The 23,494-nt window shown below is 37.0% G+C and overlaps 2 protein-coding genes and 1 long non-coding RNA gene across 5 annotated transcripts; 2 read left to right on the top strand and 1 right to left on the bottom strand.

Annotated features, from left to right (window-relative positions):
- Positions 1–10,195: 10,195 nt before the first annotated feature.
- On the top strand, positions 10,196–10,827 carry LOC139197874 (uncharacterized). 2 transcript variants are annotated; one of them, XR_011583248.1, is made up of 4 exons: positions 10,196–10,249; positions 10,367–10,466; positions 10,534–10,609; positions 10,693–10,827. It is a non-coding gene; the product is annotated as an uncharacterized lncRNA (long non-coding RNA). The 2 variants fall into 2 exon arrangements; XR_011583247.1 differs by lacking the exon at positions 10,196–10,249 and having other exon boundaries at positions 10,342–10,466.
- A 1,437-nt stretch (positions 10,828–12,264) lies between these two features.
- LOC114826089 (SAC3 family protein A-like) lies at positions 12,265–21,149 on the top strand. Of its 2 annotated transcripts, none has more exons than XM_029105853.2 (14): positions 12,265–12,701; positions 12,844–12,915; positions 13,379–14,218; positions 14,664–15,293; positions 16,184–16,285; positions 17,071–17,168; positions 17,549–17,726; positions 17,929–18,420; positions 18,549–18,689; positions 19,024–19,083; positions 19,424–19,554; positions 20,141–20,274; positions 20,367–20,602; positions 20,735–21,149. In XM_029105853.2, exons 2-14 carry the CDS (start codon positions 12,859–12,861, stop codon positions 20,831–20,833), a joined length of 3,198 nt encoding a protein of 1,065 aa, XP_028961686.1. In that variant the 5' UTR covers positions 12,265–12,701; positions 12,844–12,858; the 3' UTR covers positions 20,834–21,149. The 2 variants fall into 2 exon arrangements, with proteins under 2 accessions (XP_028961686.1, XP_028961688.1); XM_029105855.2 differs by having other exon boundaries at positions 12,378–12,701; positions 12,841–12,915.
- Positions 21,150–21,660: 511 nt separating this feature from the next.
- LOC114826090 (uncharacterized) lies at positions 21,661–22,540 on the bottom strand. The gene has a single exon (XM_029105857.2). The coding sequence runs from the start codon at positions 22,344–22,346 to the stop codon at positions 21,774–21,776; it is 573 nt and encodes a 190-aa protein (XP_028961690.1). The 5' UTR covers positions 22,347–22,540; the 3' UTR covers positions 21,661–21,773.
- Positions 22,541–23,494: the final 954 nt, after the last annotated feature.

Raw genomic sequence — 23,494 nt, forward strand, 5'->3', positions numbered from 1 at the left:
AACAACTTTTAATGAAAGTAGAAAAACATTAAAAACAGGATCAGAGTCTACCATGCTTCTAAAAAGGGAGGAGGATTCGCTCCTCTCCTAATCTCTCTCTCATTTCCTCCCCTCATACTTGAATGGTTACAGTTAAACCACGTCAACATCTTATATTGATTTTTTTTATAGAAATAATAAGACAAAAAACAAAATGTGAAAGGAGGGGAGGGAAGAAGATAGGAATATGAGGGGAGAGAATTCTATTCCTCTAAAAATAGTGTTTTTCTTTCTTTTCAAAACACAGTTTTCAATGCTCATTTAATGAATTTTTCAAATAGCAAGTATATCCCTACATGTTTTACAAAATTTCAACCTTTGCCATTAAATTATTGTCTTGGACAATTATTGTTGATGCACAAAACCGAAGGGGTCTTGGAACAACGTAAATCCAACTGTGAATCTGCAAGAAAGTAAAGAACACAAGATCTATCGTGGTTCACCCCAATGTTTGGGCTACGTCCACACTGATATTGTATTTTTCTGTTTGTGAGAGGATTGTGAGGGAGAGAGAGCCCTTTTGATTGTGAGGGTGAAGAGGCCATTTTATAGACTAAGGGCTCCTCCCCTTTTTACATATTTGCCCCTTCATTTATTACATAATTACATTTGAGTCCCCCGAGTATTTATACGAGATCTAAATACGGAGGCCTTAAGTATGGTACAAACAGTAGTCCCCCAAGTCTTCAGTCAAGAGAGTCTTTTGGCTGGAGACTTGAAATTCAGTCCATGTGTGGGTCGAAGTAACTAGATGTCATCTAGAACTGATACTCGATATGAGGCGGTGCTCAATCTAAAATGATGCTCAACTAGAAGTAGCACATGTTGCGAAGCTGCTCTGCTTGTGGCTTATGTTGCCTTGGTTGGCTTGGCTTGTGGCATTGAAGGTGAGAAAGTCCCTTTTATAGAATAAGGGCAATACATAAATGATGGGCTAGAGTTGATGCTCGCGGCGATGTGGTTACTCAGCAGGCGACGATGCTCTCTAATGATGGTGAGGGAGTCCCTTTTATAGAATAAGGGCTCGCTCCTCAATACATAAGTGATGGGCTAAGAGTTGATGTTCGCGGCGAGACGGTTGCTCAGCAGGCGGCGATGCTCTCTAATGATGGTGAATGAGTTCCTTTTATAGAATAAGGGCTCGCTCTTCAATACATAAGTGATGGGCTAAGAGTTAATGTTCGCTGTGAGGCAATTGCTCAGCTGGCGGCGATACTTTCTAATGATAGTGATGGAGTCCCTTTTATAGAATAAGGGTTTGCTCCTCGATACATGAATAATGGGTGCTCTCTAATGAAAGTGAAGGAGTCCATTTTATAGAATAAGGGCTCGCACCTCAATACATAAATGATGGGCTAGAGTCCCCTAAGCATTTTTCATGAGGCCCAGTTGTGGAAGCCCAATATATGGTACATAGTGTAGTCCCCTAAGTCTTCAGTCAATAGAGGCTGTTAGCTGGAGACTTCATATTTAATCCATGTATGAGCCGAAGTGACGGTTGTTCGGAGGCGGTCTTTGTATACCATGCACTGAAGCTTTGTAGGTGAAGCTTTTAAAGTGAAGCTTTGAAGCTGGAGCTCTGTAAATGAAACTTTTGAAGCTGGAGCTCTGTAAATGAAGCTTTCGAAGCTGATTGACATAAGTGATGCTCATGAATTTTATATGAGTGATGCTCATGAATGTTGACATGAGTGATGTTCATGAATGTTGACATGAATGATGTTCATGAATGTTTATGTATGATTGACATGAGTGATGCTCATGAATGTTTATATATGTTTGACATGAATGATGCTCATGTATAATTTTGGAGTACTAGACGTACTTTTAATCACCTGGTTGGTGATAATAGCAATAGGGTGCCGAATAATTTTGGAGTACTGGACGTACTTTTGATCACCTGGTTGGTGATAATAGAGGGCTGGCTCTTTTGGGTATATGGGCCTTGGCCCTTCACATAACATTCCAGCTCATTATTTTGGGTTTGCTGTTTTTTTTTTTGGTGTGTTTCCTTTTTTCTTTATTTATGATTACACTCTGGTGGATTTATACAGATGTCTGCAAAAGATAAGAAAAGTAAATCACATCATTCAAAAAAGCTGCTACGGAATGTGGGTATGGCAGATGGTTGGATAGTGGGATAGCATCTGCACAATTAAAGGAAATTTGAGCTTTTGCTTTTACTTTCTCTTTTCCACCGCATCTATCTCTGTCTCTCCACCTCCAAACATACTCACCTGTAGACTTGCTTTTGCTTTTTCTTTTCACTTTTGTGGGAGTGGTTGAGCTATCTGCGGGATAAATGCATGCTTTTTCTTTTCACCTACAGACATACTCACCTGCAGCCTTTCTTTTTCTTTTTTCTTTTCACTTTTTGCTTTTGCTTTTGTTTCCCCCATCTTGAGGTGATGGGCCACGAAGGCCGGTAGTTGTCATCGTCAGTAGCCGTTGCAAGTGTGGGAGATCATCTTATACATGCCCTTGGGTCCTAGGTTGGTTCGGACGGCATTGGCGAAGCGGGACAGGAGGTGTAGCAAAGGTCAGGGTAGAGGTTACCTTGGAACAGGTAGCTTCAGCAACTAGACATAAGATGAAGCAGAAGATGCCGTAGAGAATGGTTAAGACCATGATGACAACGCTTGTTTTGCTACCTAAACCGGTGGTTGGACGACTTGGTGAAAGGTCTGCATGTGTGATTGCCAGTCCCGATGATTGTCCAAGCTGCAAAACCGCTGGGAAGCCTTGATTTCACGTATTTTTTGAGGTTTTCAGTCTCCAGCACTTCTGTAGGATGAGCCGTCGCAACGAAAACCACTACCAAACGAGGGGCACGTGTGGCGGTTCCGCACACGTGCGAACAAGTCACTGATTTAGAGCCGGGAAATGAGGCAATGCTGGGCTTTTAAAAGGAAACGGACGATCGAGATAAACGGATGACGGCGACGACTGTTAGATCCTCAATACTACATCAATTACCGATCCTCACTTTCTTAGATCCTTTCAATTCATCGGCGATCATCGTGATGTACTCGCCGATCATCTTCAGAGCCTGGGCGCGATCGAGCTCCGCGCTTCGGAAAACGTCGTCGTCTTGGAGGCCGATGTGTCTCAAAGCAGAGGACTTGAGGCTTTGAGGCAGTGAGAGGTCGAAGAGGGATGAAGAGGCTTTGGAGACAGCGAGGTCCAGGACCTGAGCTCCCGTTAAGCTGGCGTCAGCTTCCGGCAGAGTGAGGTCGACAGCTCTCAGGTGGCTCCCGTTGAGGACCGTTAAAACCTCGTCCGACCTTTTCAGTTTAGAGTGAGAAAGATAGGAGAGAGAGTTTGGTTAGGGAAATGGTAAGGGAAACAAAACGGAATCCAACTGAATCTTTTTCTCTGTCACGCCTCTTTATTTTCTGTTAAGTTTTACTCTGATGAATCCTTGCTAATTTTGGAAGACAGAGAGAGGAGGAGGGAGAGGAGAGAGAGATAAAAGTGTTTAAGGGATGAGTTTATGAGCTTAATGAATCTTTTTTTGGAAAAGCCCAGTGAGGTTTTTGGGTTTCTTGCAGATTTTGCAGATTCACGATGAAGGTGAAAAAATGAAAGAGAACCGACATAGTTTTTTTCGTGTCGATTCCCACAGACGGCGCCAAATGTTGATGCACAAAATCGGAGAGGTCTTAGAACAACGTAAATTCGACCGTGAATTTGCAAGAAAGTAAAAAACACAAGATGTATTATGGTTCACCCCAATGTTTGGGCTACGTCCACACTGATATTGTATTTCTCTGTTTGTGAGAGGATTGTGAGGGAGAGAGAGCCCTTTTGATTGTGAGGGTGAGGAGGCCCTTTTATAGACTAAGGGCTCATCCCCTTTTTACATATTTGCCCCTTCATTTATTACATAATTACATTTGAGTCCCCCGAGTATTTATACGAGATCTAAATACGGAGGCCCTAAGTATGGTACAAACAATTATTATATCACATTAAATACTATAGTTTTTTAGTCATTTAACATATTTAAAACAATTTATATAAAAATTTACCAAACACTAAGATACAGTTTTTTATTTTATTATTTTTTTTATATTTAAAGAACTTAAAAAAAAAGGTTTACCAAACACTTGATTTTATTTTACAGTCGTTTATTCTCACATCATAGTAGAAACAATTTATTTATTTTTATAAGCACATCAATACCAAACTAGACATTCGTTTGTGACTCCCATATCCCATAACCTAGTAATGAACTCTCCACTGCCCCTAACACTAGGCGAGACCAGCAAGATCACTAACCTCTTAGTTGCCGACGAAAATGTGAAAGGAGAAGAGGAGAGCCGCAGGAGGTCGAGGGAGCAGATACGTGCATAATTAAATTGGCGTGAACAATATACTACTTTTTTTCTTTTTATTTTTTTATTTTTTTAAACAAATTATATTATTTACATTATGGGGTGAGAGAGTGAGCTAAGCCTTACAATAGTCTAGCAATAATGTGGTTCAAATTCGTCTTTGGTGAGAATCGAACCTAAGACCTCTCACTTATAAATAAACATGAATACTACTAGATCGTAGTATTAAGTTTTTATGTATCCCCTTCTTCATATTGAAGCTTGAATTGACTTTTTTTTTTCTTTTGATAGTTTCAAATTGCTTTCATCATAATTTGGATTTAAAATATAGTAAAATATTGCTTAAATAAAAAAAATTAATTGTTGAGCTTGAATGGGTAAACTTAACGTTAAATTTGTAAATAAAATTCGAGTTTCGACTGCAATTGTATGTACAACCGAGTAATATGAGTTTTATATAAGATTTAATTTTTGTAAAAAATTTATTAAATTCTTATATGCAAAATCTAACTGTTATATTTTTAAACCACTCAATAGCACACACCAAATGCGAATAGAAAACCTCAATTTTATTTACCTACAACCATGGAAGAAAATGCCGATATTATCGGTTTTTCGGGGGAGCGATATTATAAGTGGTATCCGAATGGTTTTCGGCCAAATATCGCGATATTATCGATAATATCGATAATATCACGATATTTTGGAAATATCGGCGAAATTTCCATGGGTTGGTGGAATCGGAATCCGAGGCGACGTCGGAGAAGAACGCCGGAGACGGTGTGCCTATTCCCGGGCCGGTTTCGTCCCAAAAACCTTGCAAAAACACGAATTTTAACATCAATTTCACATATATACTTCAGATTTCACGCATGCATAAACGATTCAAGGCAGGGTGAAGTCGGTTTAGGGTTTAAGGTTTCAATGGAATCTCACCTGACGAAGACGAAGACGAACGATCCTTGCTCAGCGGCGCACCGCCACAGACGACTGAGACAACTCTGACTTCGCCAGAGCCACGATCAACGGCGAAGGGAGAAGAGAGATCGAGAGATCTCTGTGTGTGTGTGTGTGTGTGTGTTTGGGAGAAGAGAGATCGGAGATCTCTCTTTGTATGTGGGTGTTTGGGAGAAGAGAGATCGGAGAAGGGAGAAGAGAGATCGGAGAATGGAGAAGAGAGATCGAGAGATCTCTGTGTGCGTGTGTGTGTTTGGGAGAAGAGAGATCGGAGATCTCTGTGTGTCCGATCTCTGTGTGTGCGTGTGTTGGATCCGATGTCAACCTGTGGAGCTCTCTGTGTGAGTGTGTGTGTGGGAGAAGAGAAGGGAGAAGAGAGATCGAGAAGGATGATCGAGAGAGAGAGAGACTGAGGAGCTCTCTGTGTGAGTGTGTGTGTGGAAGAAGAGAAGGGAGAAGAGAGATCGAGAAGGATCGAGAGAGAGAGAGACTGAGGTCGTGTCTGCGTGCGTGCGTTGTGTGCGTGCGATGTGTCATTTGTGTGTGTGTGTGTGTGTGGGTTCCTCCTGTGAGGAGGATACAACTCACTCAATATTCCCGACAAGTTTTACAATTATTTGGACAATTTCATGCAGCTTTTACAATTATAATTTGTATTCTTTTCAGACCATGAATGGTGGTCATTTGTGTGTGTGTGTGTGTGGGTTCCTCCTGTCAGGAGGACACATGACTCACTCCATATTCTCGACAAGTTTTACAATTATTTGGACAATTTCATGCAGCTTTTACAATTATAATTTGTAGTCTTTTCAAACATGGACGGTGGTTTCATTCAAAACCGTGTGCCGATATTGTTTTAAAAGGTGGAGTATCAGAGCTATTGTGATATTCTTTCAAAGTTGTCATTGTGAAAAAATTTCAAGAGGTGGAGTATCAGAGGAGCCTTTTCGATTATTTTATTTCCCTTACCCTTTTCAAAGTCATTCCAGATCCAGAGCTTAAACACAAAGGGTTCCATATTTAAAGTAAGTTTACAAACTTATATTTATATTCTTATAATTTATACAACAACAACAAAATTTGTGTGAACTCGTATGTTAAATTTTTAAGTAATTAATACTTGCATGTTAGTTTTTGTAAGTAATTAAGTAATGTTAACAATTGCATGTTAATTTTTTTAAGTAATTAAGTAATGTTAATACTTGCATGTTAGTTTTTGTAAGTAATTAAGTAATGTTAACAATTACATGTTAATTTTTTTTAAGTAATTAATACTTGCATGTTAGTTTTTGTAAGTAATTAAGTAATGTTAACAATTACATGTTAATTTTTTTAAGTAATTAATACTTGCATGTTAGTTTTTGTAAGTAATTAAGTAATGTTAATACTTGCATGTTAGTTTTTGTAAGTAATTAAGTAATGTTAACAATTGCATGTTAATTTTTTTAAGTAATTAAGTAATGTTAATACTTGCTTGTTAGTTTTTGTAAGTAATTAAGTAATGTTAACAATTACATGTTAATTTTTTTTAAGTAATTAATACTTGCATGTTAGTTTTTGTAAGTAATTAAGTAATGTTAACAATTACATGTTAATTTTTTTAAGTAATTAATACTTGCATGTTAGTTTTTGTAAGTAATTAAGTAATGTTAATACTTGCATGTTAGTTTTTGTAAGTAATTAAGTAATGTTAACAATTGCATGTTAATTTTTTTAAGTAATTAAGTAATGTTAATACTTGCATGTTAGTTTTTGTAAGTAATTAAGTAATGTTAACAATTACATGTTAATTTTTTTTAAGTAATTAATACTTGCATGTTAGTTTTTGTAAGTAATTAAGTAATGTTAATACTTGCATGTTAGTTTTTGTAAGTAATTAAGTAATGTTAACAATTGCATGTTAATTTTTTTAAGTAATTAAGTAATGTTAATACTTGCATGTTAGTTTTTGTAAGTAATTAATACTTGCATGTTAGTTTTTGTAAGTAATTAAGTAATGTTAATACTTGCATGTTAGTTTTTGTAAGTAATTAAGTAATGTTAACAATTGCATGTTAATTTTTTTAAGTAATTAAGTAATGTTAATACTTGCATGTTAGTTTTTGTAAGTAATTAAGTATTGTTAACAATTACATGTTAATTTTTTTTAAGTAATTAAGTAATGTTGTATAATTATTCCCTAGGATAATTTTAATATGTTTAATGTTATTTATTATTTTATTTCCCTTACCATTTTCAAAGCCATTCCAGATCCATTCCAAAGCTTGAACACAAAGGGTTCCATATTTAAGGTAAGTTTACAAACTTATATTTATATTATTGTAATTTATACAACAACAAATAAATTTGTGTGGACTCGTATGTTAATTTTTTTAAGTAATTAATACTTGCATGTTAATTTTTGTAAGTAGTTAAGTAATGTTAACAATTACTTGTTAATTTTTGTAAGTAATTAAGTAATGTTGTATAATTATTCCCTAGGATAATTTTAATATGTTTAATGTTATTTATTATTTTATTAATATTAGGTTTTATTATCAAATAGGATTATTATTCATTAATATTAGGTTTTTTTATTATCAAATTGGATTATTATTCATTAAATTAGATTATTATAAAATTGGATTATTATTCATTAAATTGGCTTATTATCAAATTGGACTATTCATTAAAGCCCACTCAATGTAGTCTCCAAACTTGACCTTAGGCCCAAATCTCAAATATAACCACACTTGGGTTGGGTTGGGTTGAACTAAAAGGTCCAAAACTTAGGAAAAAAAAAACGAATTATTCATTTTTATTCATTAATATTAGGTTTTTTTTTATTATCAAATTGGATTATTCATTAATATTAGGTTTTTTTTATTATCAAATTGGATTATTCATTAAATTGGATTATTATTAAAGTGGATTATTATTAAATTGGATTATTATCAAAAAGGAATATTATTCATCACTATGTTTTATATTAGGATTATTTTCATGAAACATAATTATCATCATTTATAGTAGGATTATTTATATTAGGATTATTATCAAAAAGGAATATTATTCATCATTTATATTAGGATTATTTTTTTATCAAATTGGATTATTATTCATTAATATTAGGTTTTATTATTCCATATAATTTTTTTAATTACTTAAATTTTTACAATCATTTTCTTTACTTCATATTGTATTCTTCTGTACAATAACTTTATTATTTAGGTTCTCTTAAAAAACTTTATTATTTAATTCTTTTGTCTAATTTTCATGAAAAATAAATGTAGGTACGTTTAAGATGTCTAGTGGAGCTACTAAACGTGATCCAGCTTGGGAACATGGCGATCCAATAGACGGAAACAAACATGGCACAATTTGCAAATATTGTGGTCGGGTAATGAAGAGTGGTGGAGTGACACGACTTAAGTACCATCTTAGTGGATTAGATCCAGCAAAAAATGTCCAACGATGCGATAATGTCCCCCCAGAAGTGAAGGCATTCATCAGCACATTATTAAAAAATAAAAAATAGCAGAAGGAAAAGATGACACAAGGAATGGAAAATATTCGAGCTGGGCTATGGGGAGAAGTCTATGGCCAAGCGGTTGACAGTGATGATGATGACGATGAGGACGAATGTGATGATGACATGGGACCTGAAGAACGACGCAGTTTGAAACAAGCATTACGTGCCTCCAAACAGTCAGCATGGGAAAGAGAACACCTTCATAAAATTCCTAATAGGGGACAAGGTTCCGGGACAAGTGGTGGTGCACAAATGAGACGGGGAGGCAGTCTTAGAGAATCATAACCAACACCACCAATAGCCCCAAGTTTATATAAGTCATCCAACGCACGTCAAAAGAGTGTTTGGAGTTATTTCAAGGGAGGTAATGTGAAGGAGGGAATGAGGCGTCTAATTAGCAAGTTCTTTATCTATGAAAATGTCCCTGCTGCGAAGGCATCATCACATCATTTCAAAAATATGGTAGTGGGATGTCAACAGGCCGGTGTTGGAGTACAACCTCCCACTCCCTATGAGATAAGAAACAAATATTTGGATATGGAGTATAAAGACATTGGCGAGTATGTTAACAAGTTGAGGTCAAAGTGGGAAACTAATGGTTGCACAATCATGTGTGACGGATGGACCGGCCCGACCAAATTATCTATCATCAACTTCATGGTATACTCCAAGGGAAAGACAATTTTTTTGAAGTCTGTTGATGCTTCAGACCATATAAAGAATTACAAGTATATTTACAAATTATTGAGGGATGTAATCATGGAGGTGGGAGAGCATAATGTTGTCCAAGTCGTGACCGACAACGGTTCTGCATTTGTCAAAGCTGGAAAAAAGTTAATGAAGCATCATAATGTGTTTTGGACATCATGTGCAGCACATTGTATTGATCTCATGTTTGAGGCAATGGGGAAGAGAGAGAATGTTGCTACTGTGGTCAAAAGAGCTAGAACGATCACAAATTATATTTACAATCACGGTTGGTTGTTAGCAAAGATGCGTGAATTTTGCAGAGGAGAAATTATTCGTCCAGCTACCACTCGATTCGCCACCAACTATATTGCATTAAACAGCCTACTCAAGAATAAAGCAGGGTTGAAGCAACTATTCACTAGTGACGATTGGGCCAACCACAATTTCAGCCGCTCAAATACAGGTCGTATGGTGGAAAGTATAGTGCTTGATCATGCTTTTTGGAGTCAAACAGAACATGTGTGTCAAGTGTTTGAACCTCTTTACAAAGTTTTACGGATCGTTGACACAGAAGTGTATCCTACTATGGGGGCAGTATATGAGTTGATGCGTGTAGTGAAGGATGAATTGGAAAGAAAACATGGTGCAAGGTGGGTCATAAAAATAATTGAAGACCGATGGTATAAAACATTATACCACGATTTGCATGCAGCAGGTATAAATTATGTCATAATTTGCAATTCATTTCTTTAGTTGCATAAGTATTATTTATCTTATTAGAGTATGTGTTTCTTTGAACAACATATTATTTGAATCCCCGATACCAATACAGACCCGGTGTTGGAGATGATGGTAACCTTATACGTGCTGTACATAATGTATACTCTAAATTAGACCCTGCATCACCAGCAGTTGGCCAATTTGGAAATGAGGTACACAATTACTTAAATTATAATAATTACTTTGTTGGATTAAACTAACACAATTTATTGTATTCAGCTAACATGGTTTAAAGATGCAAGAAGAACATTTGGAGAACCAACATCAGTTGCTGCTCGAACAAATATGTCTCCTAGTGAGTATAAACATATTTCACTATAAGTTTATAATAGAATTTGTTGGAGTTATTAGGCTTATCAACATTATTTTTCATTGTAGCTGAATGGTGGATCATGTATGGGACCGATGCACCAACTGTGAGAAAGTTAGCAATAAAAGTATTATCACAAACAGCTTCCTCATCTGCTTGTGAAAGAAATTGGAGCACATTTGCACTCATACACACAAAGCAAAGAAATAAGTTGGCTCATAGTAGCTTGGAAAAATTAGTTTATTGCTACTACAACATGAATCTTCAAATTCGAGATAAGGAAGCAGAAATCGATCATGTCGACCGTGGTGACCCACTAGATGTGTTTGATATTGTTGGTGAAGATGATGATACGGAGGGTAACCAACTTTTTCAATGGATTAGACCTCTTCATTTAGATGATGATGAAGGCAACCCAGCTTCCAGAGTTGCTGAAAAAGCACGTAATGAAGGGATAAATGTAGAAAGAGTATTAGAGGAGGAGGTGGGATCTAGCATCTCTGACTCTTTCGAAGAAATTTTGTACCCAAGACCAAGCAACACTGGAATTCCACCTTCTTCCAATCCTACACAACCACAACATCGTGCTGGTACTAATGATAGCTCTAGTACAAGATCAGGAGACTCACCTACCACCGGAGGTGGGAATGATGAAGGACATAGTGGAGCTGGAGGTAGTGGTGGTGGATATGGAAACTATTATGGACCACCACCTCCCGGATATATGAGCCCCTTCACTGGTGAGGCAAACTTCACGCATGCAACACAGGATGATGACCATGGCAGTAGGCGGGCAGGACCAGGAATTGGTGCCATAGGGAAGGACTATACTCGCAGAGAAAGAGGCAAAGGGATTTTGTCAAGTCAAGAAGATGACTCGTTATCTAGAACTTCAGACTCTGTTGGATTGGGAAGTAGTAACTATGGTTATACTCATAACCAACCATTTCCCTACTTTTCATATCCCATTCCTGTTGGGATGGAATCGAGCGACTCATGGAAACAATCCCAGCCTCAATCTTCAAATGATTTTTCTTATGGACAACCTCAACCAATCTCGGATCCATATGGGTGGCATATTAACAATTACATGCAAAACTATTTTGGGGATTTATCATTTGATAACTACTCTTCACAATATACTCATTCTACACATAGAGATGATGAAGATAGTGACAAATTTGAACCTCATAGGAACTCTATGTGGTACTAAAATGTAAAATATTGTACTAATTAATTATATATAAATGATTATGGTGTGTTTAGACTTCTTTCATTAATTACTACATATTTTCTACACTCATAATGTTTGTCAGATCGCTATATAATCAACTTGATAATGTTAAATCCATCATGCAATGCATTTCCTTCCATTTTTTTGTGATAAACTAATAGATAATTGACTAAATAAACATCCTACAAAGTTTCAATAAAAATTTCCAAGTTTTTCTTACAATTTCCGTGGTTTCCATGTAATTTTTATCGATATCGATATTTTACCGATATTTCCATCGATATTTCCGTATTTTCGGACTACCGATATTTTCTTCCTTGCCTACAACAAAGCGGTGGAAAACTATCATTTAAAAAAGGTGAGTTTTCAAAGATAAATTTAAACCACATGCCATTCGTATAGCAGTACCGTTAATAAGCCAAACACAAAGTCGTACTAAACCCGCAAACACGACCCAGGACCCAACCAAGACCCCCGGTCATTCAACCTCAAACCCTCCCTCCCTTCCTCCTCCTTTCTCTCTCATCTCTCTCCCTCTCTCTCTCTCTCTCTCTCTCTCTCTCTGCAATTTTCTTCCGCATATCACTATCGCTGTTCTCGCCAATCTGTCCCTAATAATTTTTATTAATTTTTCCTGCTTTTTATACAATTTCATTCGTGCTATTTGGTATTAAAATTTAGGTTTTTTCAGTACAAATTCTTGTTTTTCTGGTTCTTCTTGCTCGTTTTTGTTGTTGATCTCAATCTGTTTTCTGGGTTTTTCTCCACCCTCCGATCCCATTCATCAGCGTTCTCGTAAGTCAAACTGCGTTTCGATGTTGATACACTGCGCTTTGTCTGAAGGTACCGATTTTAATCAGCAATCAATTAGGGTTTTGGTATCTTGTTATTGAAGTTTTGTTTTGGGATTTTTACATTGGATTGAGTAGCATGTTTGGTTATTTTGCTTGTTTGGTTAATTTGAGTTTTGTTTTTGTTGTAGCAGGATGCTAAAGATACGATGAATCAAGGAGGTCATACTGAGACGATTGCCTCGCTGGACCCGAATTCGCTTGAGGTGATTACTACTATGTCAACTCTTCTATTACGATTTTTGTATTAAATTCCGATTAATAGTAGGAGATTCGATTTTAAGCAGATTTTGATGCCATATAGAATTTGTGTTAAATTTATTCTCATATCCATTCTCTAAGTATAGCCTTGTCCGCATTTGGTAGTTTAGTTGTAAAAAAAACTGAGGTGTTTAGTTTAGCTCGAGCGGTTATCTGGGTGCTGTTATCTTAGGGAAGAAATTATTTTACCAAGTGCCCTATACTGCTTTCCTACAGTGGATGCTATGTTGTCTCTGATTTTCCATTTGTTATATCCCGTTCAGTTTACTTGACATGTATACCACTTCGATGGTATCCATTTTCTAGTTGACTCTGTTTAATTTTTCTTATATATATTAATACTAATTGATTAGTGACTTTTGAATGGAAATGTCGATTAACACATTTTTGCATTTATGTGTGTTTTAGAATCGGTATATTGTTAATGCAAACCAAGGACAGACGCCTTCATATACTCTTTCAACAACTGGTTCAGAAGCTTCATCCTGGAACCTTCATAAGACGGACAATAGCTCGACAGATAATGGGGTTCATTCCCATTCAAATTATCAATATGATCAGCATCCACAGCCGCCTGGGAGTAGTACATCAAATTTGGGAACAGTAAATGCACCACAAGATTACAATAGCTATGCTTCGTACCAAAATTCTGCAGATCCATATGGTTATGGAAGTGCAGGGTACCCAGGTTACTATAACAACTATCAGCAGCAATCCAACCCTTCCTACTCACAGCCCGTAGGAGCATATCAAAATACAGGTGCTCCTTATCAGCCTATTTCCTCATTTCAGAATACAGGGTCTAATGCTGGGTCTGCAAGTTATTCAAGCACTTACTACAATCCTGCTGATTATCAGACAGCTGGAGGTTACCCAAGTAGCAGCTACAATAATCAGACAACTGCTTGGAGTGGCGGAAATTATGCAAATTATACACCTCATCAGTACTCACAGTACACCCCAGATACCACTGCTGCATATAGTTCTAGTACTGCGACTTCAACTTCACAAAATTATGAGCAGCACTATAAGCAATGGGCAGATTATTACAGTCAAACAGAAGTCAGCTGTGCTCCTGGCACTGAGAACATTTCTGTTACTAGTACACCCAATGTGGGATGTCCGGTTCCAGGTGCTACCACCGGGTATCAAACCTCGGACAGCCAGCTACCACCACCACCACCACTACCTTCATACGCTCCTTCTTGGAGGCCAGAACCCAGTCCATCTGAATTGTCATCAGTACAGGTTTGAATTTCCTTTCGTGGAGGGTTTTTTAAAAAGTTTCATGCCCTCCTATGCCTGCTCTTCTTGATATGCTGCCTTGTTCAATTCTAATAGTGATCTAAATCTTAGAATTCATAAGATTGAAACTGTCATTAATGTGTGATATAGTCATTAAAGAGTATTGCTAGTGCACATGGTAGTTATACCTCAGATTTGGTCTTATAGTGTGCATCATCACATATATAGCCTTTATTTTTGTGTTGTGTTTTGTTTCACCTTACAGTTAATCTTTACATTCTTAATCGAACCATTAGATCAAGTTCCATGATATTTCTGACAACTACAATTGATGGTTTATCTAATGATATTGATTTGATGTTAAATTCAAATATCTCTATAGTCATGACTATGCTGTAGAAATATGTTTGGTTAGTAAAATTATTGTCGTTATTTTTTGGTTTCTCAGTCTGGTGCTGTAGTTTTTGGTGCTCATGATGGTTACTGGAATCATGGGGCCCCGACTTCTCAATCTCAAGTTCACCACAATAGTTCTATGCAACCACACTTCCAAAAGCCTTTGGATGAGAAGACTTCTTATGATAGCTTTCAGGATCACCAGAAAACTGCATTTTCTCAAGCATCCAGCATGCAGTATCCTGCTTCTCAGCAGGTGCCCCATGCGACTCATACTTACCAATCACCCTCACAACCCGTTACATCCCATGCGTCTCATACTTACCAATCACCCTCACAACCTGTTCCATCCCATGTGTCTCATACTTATCAATCACCGTCCCAACCTGTTCCATATGGGTCTCATACTTATCAATCACCCTTACAACCTGTTCCATCTCATGCGTCTCATACTTACCAATCACCCTCCCAACCTGCTCCACCTGTAGGTACACAAAGAGTTAATAAGCTGCAGATTCCGACAAACCCTAGAATCACTTCAAATCCAACCTTTGGTTTACCAAAAAGCGACAAGGATAGCTATACAACCACTGCAGCAGCAAAACCTGCTTATATCAGTGTTTCACTGCCAAAGCCGGTTGAAAAGGTGACATCCAGTGCCACTGCTGATTCTCTGCTTAAGGTAGGTCGTCTTCTTTGATGGCTGCTGTTTTTTTTTTTTAAAGTATCAATACCCCATTTATTTCTTTCCACACTATACTAAAAACATAAAGATATGATGGTCGTTGCTTCCCATCTTTTCTTCCAAAAATATGTTAGGAGTGGATACTTTGAAGTTTGTTGCCTCTTATGATTCTCTTCTTAGGTTGCGAGCGTGCTATTCTGCTATGTTAACTATGCATTGGTTCTTAAATTGTAACATAACATAAATTGCCTTTCCTGTTACTAACCCTTTTTAAGTGCAAGCATGTACTGACATTTTACTACTTATAAGAAAACAAAAAGTTGATAGTGATGGGGCAGCATATAGTCCTACAATGAATAAGCAATTAAATAAGCAGTTGGCTTTGGAATGGGCGTGCTCTTATGAAGGGAAAAGTAAGGCAGTGAGATGACCTACACCTCTAAATATGAAGGATGATTAACTCTATAGCCGTTTGCAATTTCTCAGGGCTTGCCTTATGAAAGGGTTTGATAGCAATGAAATAAAATGTCATCCTTTCTTAAAATCCAAGAACTGATGCAAAATCTAGCGGACAGTTATACTTAAGCTATAGCTGCTCAACTCTTATTGTAGTTGATAGGTGCACTGCATGTTTTTAGCGTCTTAATTCATTTTGAATACTTAATTGTTTAAATTGATATATCAATGTGTTTTTGGAGATTACTGTAGCATCCTACCAACATGGTTTCCTATAATGTGTTTTTACTGTTCTGGATGTCGTGCATGTCGTTGTTCTCTCCTTGTATGTCATAACATTATGCACACAGAATGAGACTGTACTTCATGACTCTATAATCTATGCTGTAGCTAATGAATTTATATATTTATGCATCGTTTTTCATTTTCAGCCTGGTATGTTTCCCAAGTCACTGCGTGGTTATGTCGAAAGGGCTTTGGCTCGCTGTAAAGATGATACGCAGATGGCTGCATGTCAGTCTGTCATGAAGGAGGTAAGCCAAATTGGTTAGAAGTTTTTCTTTGCCAACTATGAAATCATACATGTTGATCCTCTTGCAAATTCCCTTTTCTGGCATGACTTTTGGCTTTTTTTTATCAGTTGTATCTTCTCTTAGTAACTGTTATCTAAGATGTTGTGATGATAATAAAACCACTATATACGTTGTTGTGAAGAGTTGAGTCTTGAGGTCTCTGCAAGATGCAATGTTTTTCTATGACTCAAAACCTGCATATTCTATGACTTACCTGCCACATAATACTTTATATGAAGTACCATGTACCTACCTATGAACATCAGTTTCCCGTTAAATGTCAGATTGCATCTTCTTCAAATGTTATGTTCAACTAATTGTATAAATCCAGTGCAATGTTTATGATTCATGGAAGCATTTTGCTTTCAAGTGTTTGTAAGTCATGAACTTTTGTTTGCAAATTGAGGCATATGCACATCTTGCTTGCTGCTCAACTCCATGTTAGTTTCATGGACATGAAGCACGCAATAGTCTATTTTTTTCTCTTTATTAACTCTATACTTCCCAGTGCAATGTTTCAAGGAAACATTTTCTTTTTGGAGTAGCAGTATGTCTTGGAACTTCTGTTGTAGCTGTATGTCTTGGAACTTCTGTTCACAAATTTGGTTTGCTGCTGAGCTGCTTAACTTTTTGTTAATTTCATGGGCATGAAGAACGCAATATATATTTTTCTCTATGCTTCTTTTGTGTGTGCTTTTTTATATGGGATGTACATGGTATGTAAAAGTACTTTATTTTCATTTCAGATTATCACCAAGGCAACAGCTGATGGTACACTTTACACACAAGACTGGGATACTGAGCCTCTTTTCCCACTCCCAAATGAAGACGCTGTTAATAAAGAGTCTCTCTCTCTCCCTCTCTCTCTCTCTCTCTCTCTCTCTCTCCCCCTCCATGGGCTTGTATGTTTACAATGCATTTATGCACCTTGAACTCATTTGTTGATGAATATTTTGGTAACCACTGTCTTTGTAGACCATGTTTTATGGACTATACGATGTGGTGGTTGATGGTTGACTTCTGTCTTTAAATCATTAAAGAAGGAATCCAACCATCAACCTCCACATCATATGGTCTACAAAATATGGTTTAAGTAGGTCTCTCCAGCATCACCCTTAGTTTAATGGTACAAATGATTGTTAAGTGTGGTTTCATGATAATATTTGTTGCAAGGATTTAGATCCCAGTGTAGACCATTGACCTTTAAGTGCTCTGGTTGTGCAGCGGTTTACATTCTTCAAACCTTGTTTCATCATTGCCAAAGTACAAAAGAAGTCCGAATAGACGATCCAAGAGTAGATGGGAACCTCTACCAGAGGAGAAGCCAGTTGAGAAACCGGCATCTGTCAACAATGACAGTTTAAAGTTTTCTTGGATGAATGTCAATGATAAGCAAAGAAAGGTAATTATTTTGTCAACCTGTCCTTTTTATTTATTCTTGGGAAGGAAACCCAATTGTCTTAATCTTAAGTACATATAGTTTTATGTATAGATGCATTTCCTTTTTACTTAGAATATCTGGATTATACATGATCTAAGCTTAAGCATAATAGTTGTCAAACATTTTTAGCTTAGCCTTATATAATGTGTGTTCACACATGCAGCCATGGATGGGGAGTGCTGGGTTCAAAGATGGTGATACAAGTAATGGAAAGTTTACTTCACAGGAGCAGAAAAATGGAAGTAAGATAACCCAGAAACCATTTAAGAAGCAGCGCCTTTCTTATGTAAGTACTGCTGAGAACGGTGATGCATCTAGTGATAGTGACAAGGAACAAAGTTCAACAGCATATTACACTGGAGCAATGGACCTTGTGGATTCACCAGAGGAAAGGAAGAGACGTGAAAATCGCTCTAGGCGTTTTGAAAGAGTGCAAGGACATGGGGCACAAAATAATCACTTCAAACCAAAAAAAGCTGGTGGTGGAAACTTGTATGCTAGAAGGGCTAATGCCTTGGTGCTTAGCAAAAATTTTGAAGATGGTGGCAGCAGGGCAGTTGAGGACATTGACTGGGATTCTCTTACTGTTAAGGGGACCTGCCAGGAGATTGAGAAACGTTATTTGCGCCTCACTTCTGCTCCTGATCCTGCCACTGTAATAATCTATATCTCATATCTTTCTCTTCTATGAACATTCCAATCAGATAAATCAAATGAACTGGTGGATTTGATGTGTGATGTGTGATGTAACTAATCTACTAAAGAATCTGTTCTACATGATAGGTAAGGCCAGAGGATGTTCTTGAAAAAGCTCTGGTTATGGTTCAAAATTCCCAAAAGAATTACCTATATAAATGTGATCAGTTGAAGTCCATTCGTCAGGATCTGACTGTGCAACGAATTCGCAATCACCTAACAGTAAAGGTAGATTTGATATCTTATGGTCTTTATTAATCCTTTATCATATGGGCTGTATTACCCTTTTTCTGCTGACTGACTACCATATCTTTCAAAACTGACTGATGACTACTTAAATCAACTTAACCAGGTCTTTTTGGCTAAGAGTCACTTACTTTGATCACCTATAATTTTTAACATTTCCTTCTTTAGATCCTAATACAATATTTAAACTTTAGACTTCCTGCTGAGGTTTTTGTTTTTGTTTTTTTTGTTTTTTCAAATTCTGTTGTCTTTAAAATTATCTTTTGTTTTCAATTCACATCAGTTTGTCATTCATTCTGCCTAATTTCATGACCAGGTGTACGAAACCCATGCTCGCTTAGCAGTGGAAGTTGGGGACCTGCCCGAATATAATCAGGTTAGTGATCTTAGTGTGATTGAAAACAATTTTGTCAATATTTTATGGCATGACCCAAATAAGATGACAGTGGAAGAACTTTATTAATACCTTGACAAGGGATGTGGTAATTCTCTGTGGGAATCAATAAATTTGATTAGTTTGGCTTCAATACTACTATTGTTTATAACTTTTTTTGTTTATTCATGGACATACGAATTTATACGATGCAGTTAAAAATATATATATACCTTTCTAGAAAGAAAAAAGAAACAAATATTGTTGAGCAATTTTAATATTTGAAGGTATTTATTCCTCAAAAGCTCGGGTGTCAAATAACAGTCTTTCATGTGGTTTTCAGTGCGCATCACAGTTGAAATCTCTTTATGCTGAAGGTATTGAGGGATGTCATATGGAGTTCTCTGCATACAACTTACTTTGTGTTATCCTTCACTCAAATAATAACAGAGATCTAGTATCATCAATGGCAAGGTGAGTAACTCTCAAGTAACGATGACTTTTCTTGTATGGATATTGTGGCTTTTTACTAATAATATATTAAAGTTTCTTCTTTTTTGATGATTAAAGTTCCATAAATATCGGAGTCGTGAGTGTAGTGAACTTTAGTTTATACAAAATACACATTTGGCAGATATTGATATCTGGACACTGTAAAGATACAAAGTTATGTTTTATTGTCTTCTACTTGACTACCAACAATGTTATTCTATATTTGAAATACTAAGTAGAAATAAATGTGTGTATGTTCACACTCTAGCACTCAAGCAAGTGTTAAGTCACATTTTTCATGTCCTATATTGCCTGGTTGTGTGAGATAACAAGTTTGGTGCGGAATCGAAATTTGAGAAATTAATGATTGATCACGGGATTTATGATAAGTTAGTAATGAACTCTTTCGCCAAAAAAAAAGAGATCATATTTGATGAAATATGAATCAAACCATTCTTGGTCTAAGGTTCTCGAATTTCACTACTTTTTTCTTGCTACTTTCCCCTTCCAGTTTATCAAACCATGTAAGGTAACCCTGAGATATAGTGTCAAATGTTGCTGAATGTAGCTTGTCAGTTGAAGCAAAAAGAGATGAAGCTGTTAAGCATGCTCTTGCGGTTCGTTCAGCTGTTACTTCAGGAAATTATGTTATGTTCTTCAGGCTCTACAAGACAGCTCCCAACTTGAGCACCTGCCTAATGGGTGGGCATCTCGTTCAAATGAAATGATCTTTTACTTTCTGAAATATAAATATATAAAGAAGGGATTATCTTATAACATTTTTCCTTCTGCAGATATGTATGTTGAAAAGATGCGGTATAAGGCAGTGAGCTGCATGTGTCGATCATATCGGCCTACGATACCTGTTCCTTATGTCGCTCAAATTCTGGGATTTACCACCTTTACACCCACAAATGAGGAAAGTGAGGAGAAGGATTCGGAGGGATTGGACGAATGCATTGAATGGTTGAAAGTACACGGTGCATGCCTCGTTGTAGATAACAATGGAGAAATGCAGCTTGATACGAAGGTGGGCTTCAATTACACCAACGGATATACACATTCGTAGTTCCAAATATATTTTCGATTGAATTGCGCATTAGCTGTTCAATATTTTGTATGTAGACAGTGGCTTGACCAAATGGTTATGTTTGATGTGCAGCCTACATCCTCGAGTCTCTACATGCCGGAGACTGATGCGGTGTCCCATGGAGACGCCACTCTTGCTGTTAACGATTTTTTGACGAGGACAAGTTTATAGCGAATTTGTTTGTACCCAGTTTTATTTCGAGTCGAGAGCAGCAGAAGATGATCCTGCCTTCGCAATCTAATGCGCAAGAAGGGAGTGGGCAACTTCCCAGGCTGGTAGGGCATTCGGGGTTCCCTGTAACATTAGAGAAAGGAAAGAAAAAGAAAGATAGATTGCTGATGTGTAATTGGAATATTTAGTGGAAAAGAATCCGAATTAGTTAATATCTAATATCCATTCTTTCTTTTTTGGGGCAAGTAAAGAATATGGTAAATATACAAAGAGAAGAAAGAATAAGAAATTTTAAAAACTTGTTTTCTTGGATTAATCCATTCTTTCTTTTGAGTGTGTTATTCTTGTGGGCAAATCCCTAGTGTCGGTTTGATTCGTTTTGGGCAAGGATAACGCGGAAGGAAGTGTCGTTACACAAATTCCATAAGAGGGAATTTTGTTTATTGTAACGTTGTCACGAGGTGATGCTGATGCACGTGTTATAACATGGAATATTGGTGTATTTTCTCAAACCCAGCTCTCGGATGAATGCCTGGAGAGTTGGGTTTGAGAAACATTCATTTCCATGTTTTACCTATGTTTAGACCACCATTTTAAACTTCTTGAACCCTATGCAGAATAGAAATCTGTTTTACCTATGTTTAGGACCTCGCTAGTAATTTTTATTTAATTTGGGGTTTTGCAAACTTAAATGTTGTATAAAAACAATGTTTATACGGCCTAATAAATGGTAAAACCGTTTCCAAATGGTTTATATAACGTATTCCTTAAGCAGCACGCAAAAAATATAATCTTAATTTTGAATGACTCAAACTCGAAGGATAATCTTAATTTTCAACGTTTAATGTTATAATCAAAGATTGAATTTGCATTACAAAAACAAATCCAAATTAATTAAAATTTAACAAATGAACAATCACATATATAATTTAATTTCTGTTCACTCTTTGGGCGGAGCGGACTGAGGCCATACACTCACCTTCTCTTTCTCATACTTAATATACACCGCCGCAACCGCCGCCACAAAGTAAACCTGCACCAGCACAACCGACGGCGTATGATACTTTAACACGCTCTTCCCAGTCGCCAGCTCCACCAGCAGCAACGCCGTTAGACCCAGAATTGCGATTCGCCCGTTTAACCTCTCGCTGTACGGGCTGAACCCGAAATCCACCTTCAACCCGCCAGACACCGGCTCCTTGAGCGGCACCGGTGGAAGGTACAAGTTGGACGCGGATGAGGATCCGGAACCGCTTTTGGACTTCTTCGTCTTCCGGATTTCCGCTTTCTTTCCGGTGCCGCTGCGGTATCGGAGTCGGACCTGGCTCAGCTTGCTGTCGAAGTCATCCGGGACGGAACCGGATTCGGACGATGGCTCGGGGGGTGGCGTTTCCGGGTCAGTGGCTCGGGTTGCGAAGTAGAAGGAGGGTTTGGGCGAGTGGGGTTTGGTCGATGAGGACGTGAGTGGGAATGGGTTGGGGAGTTGCAGGGAGGATGGTGGCATTGTCGCCATTTTTTGCTGCTGTAAAGCTTCAGCTTGTGGAGCTGTCTTGTTTTGGATAAGGATGTCTCTAGGAATTTTTGCTTTTTATTCAATTAAATAAATAAATACTTGAAGCTTTAATTTCTGACCTTTTGATTACTTTTTTTATTTTTGTTTTTAATTTTTTTTTTATAGATTTTTAATAAAATTTGTTTGCTTTTTAGCCAAAACGGTCTCTGAGATTTGTATAACACATCACTTTGATCTGTGAAATTGAAAATCAATAGAAGAAATAGTTCTGAGATTGTCCACCATTCATTATTTTGGTCATTTTATTAAAAATTCCGTTGTGTTCTACAGTTTTTTGCCTAAAATTTGGGCAATTTTCAAAACTTCGTAACTCAATCATTTCTTAACCAAATTCAACCCATAACATATCAAAATGAAGATAGGAACGTGTAGAACAAGATTATACCTATTTGGAAGCCCAATGATTGCCAGAGATGATCGGAAAATAACCTAAAAGGTGACTGATCTGTGGAAAAACTGGAAAATTCGTCGGAAACTGGATAAAATTTAAACGTTCATAACTTCTTCAATACTCAACTAAATCGAGTGATTCAATAATGAAAATTATACTTCTCGACGAGATGAAGAGAATGGTATCTTTCTTGATGGCTAACTATCTGTGATTTGACCGGAAAACGGCTCGAAAGTGGCTAACTCGATGACCAAGATAGCCAATTCTGAGCCGTTTTCCAGCTAAAAAACATCGATTTAGCCATCAAGAAAGATACCATTCTCTTCGTCTCGTCAAGAAGAATGATTTTCATTTTTGAATCACTCAATTTCGTTGAGTATTGAAAAAGTTACGAATGTTTAAAGTTTACCCAGTTTCCGATGAATTTTTCAATTTTTCCGCGAATCAGTCACCTTTCAGACTATTTTATAATCACTTCCAGAAACCATTGGGCTTCCAAATATGTATAATCTTGTTCTACACTTTCCTATCTTCATTTTGATATATTATGATTCGAATTTGGTTAAGAAACAATTGAGTTACGAAGCTTTAAAAATTCCCCAAACTTCTGGCCAAGAGCTCCGGGATACTTAACGGAGTTTTTAACAGAAGGACCAAAATAATCGATGGTGGATAATCTCAGGAACCATTTCTATTG

This window comes from Malus domestica, chromosome 07 (genome assembly GCF_042453785.1).
Source record: "Malus domestica chromosome 07, GDT2T_hap1".
Classification (NCBI taxonomy): domain Eukaryota; kingdom Viridiplantae; phylum Streptophyta; class Magnoliopsida; order Rosales; family Rosaceae; genus Malus; species Malus domestica.

What these genes read in the sequence shown, in the direction of transcription:
- LOC114826089 (XM_029105853.2), top strand. Translation starts at nt 12,859, where the DNA reads ATGAATCAAGGAGGTCATACTGAGACGATTGCCTCGCTGGACCCGAAT. An exon ending in GTCAGTCTGTCATGAAGGAG is followed by an intron (nt 16,286 to 17,070) that starts GTAAGCCAAATT and finishes TTTTCATTTCAG; the next exon opens with ATTATCACCAAGGCAACAGC. An exon ending in ACCTGCCCGAATATAATCAG is followed by an intron (nt 19,084 to 19,423) that starts GTTAGTGATCTT and finishes TGTGGTTTTCAG; the next exon opens with TGCGCATCACAGTTGAAATC.
- LOC114826090 (XM_029105857.2), bottom strand. Translation starts at nt 22,346, where the DNA reads ATGGCGACAATGCCACCATCCTCCCTGCAACTCCCCAACCCATTCCCA.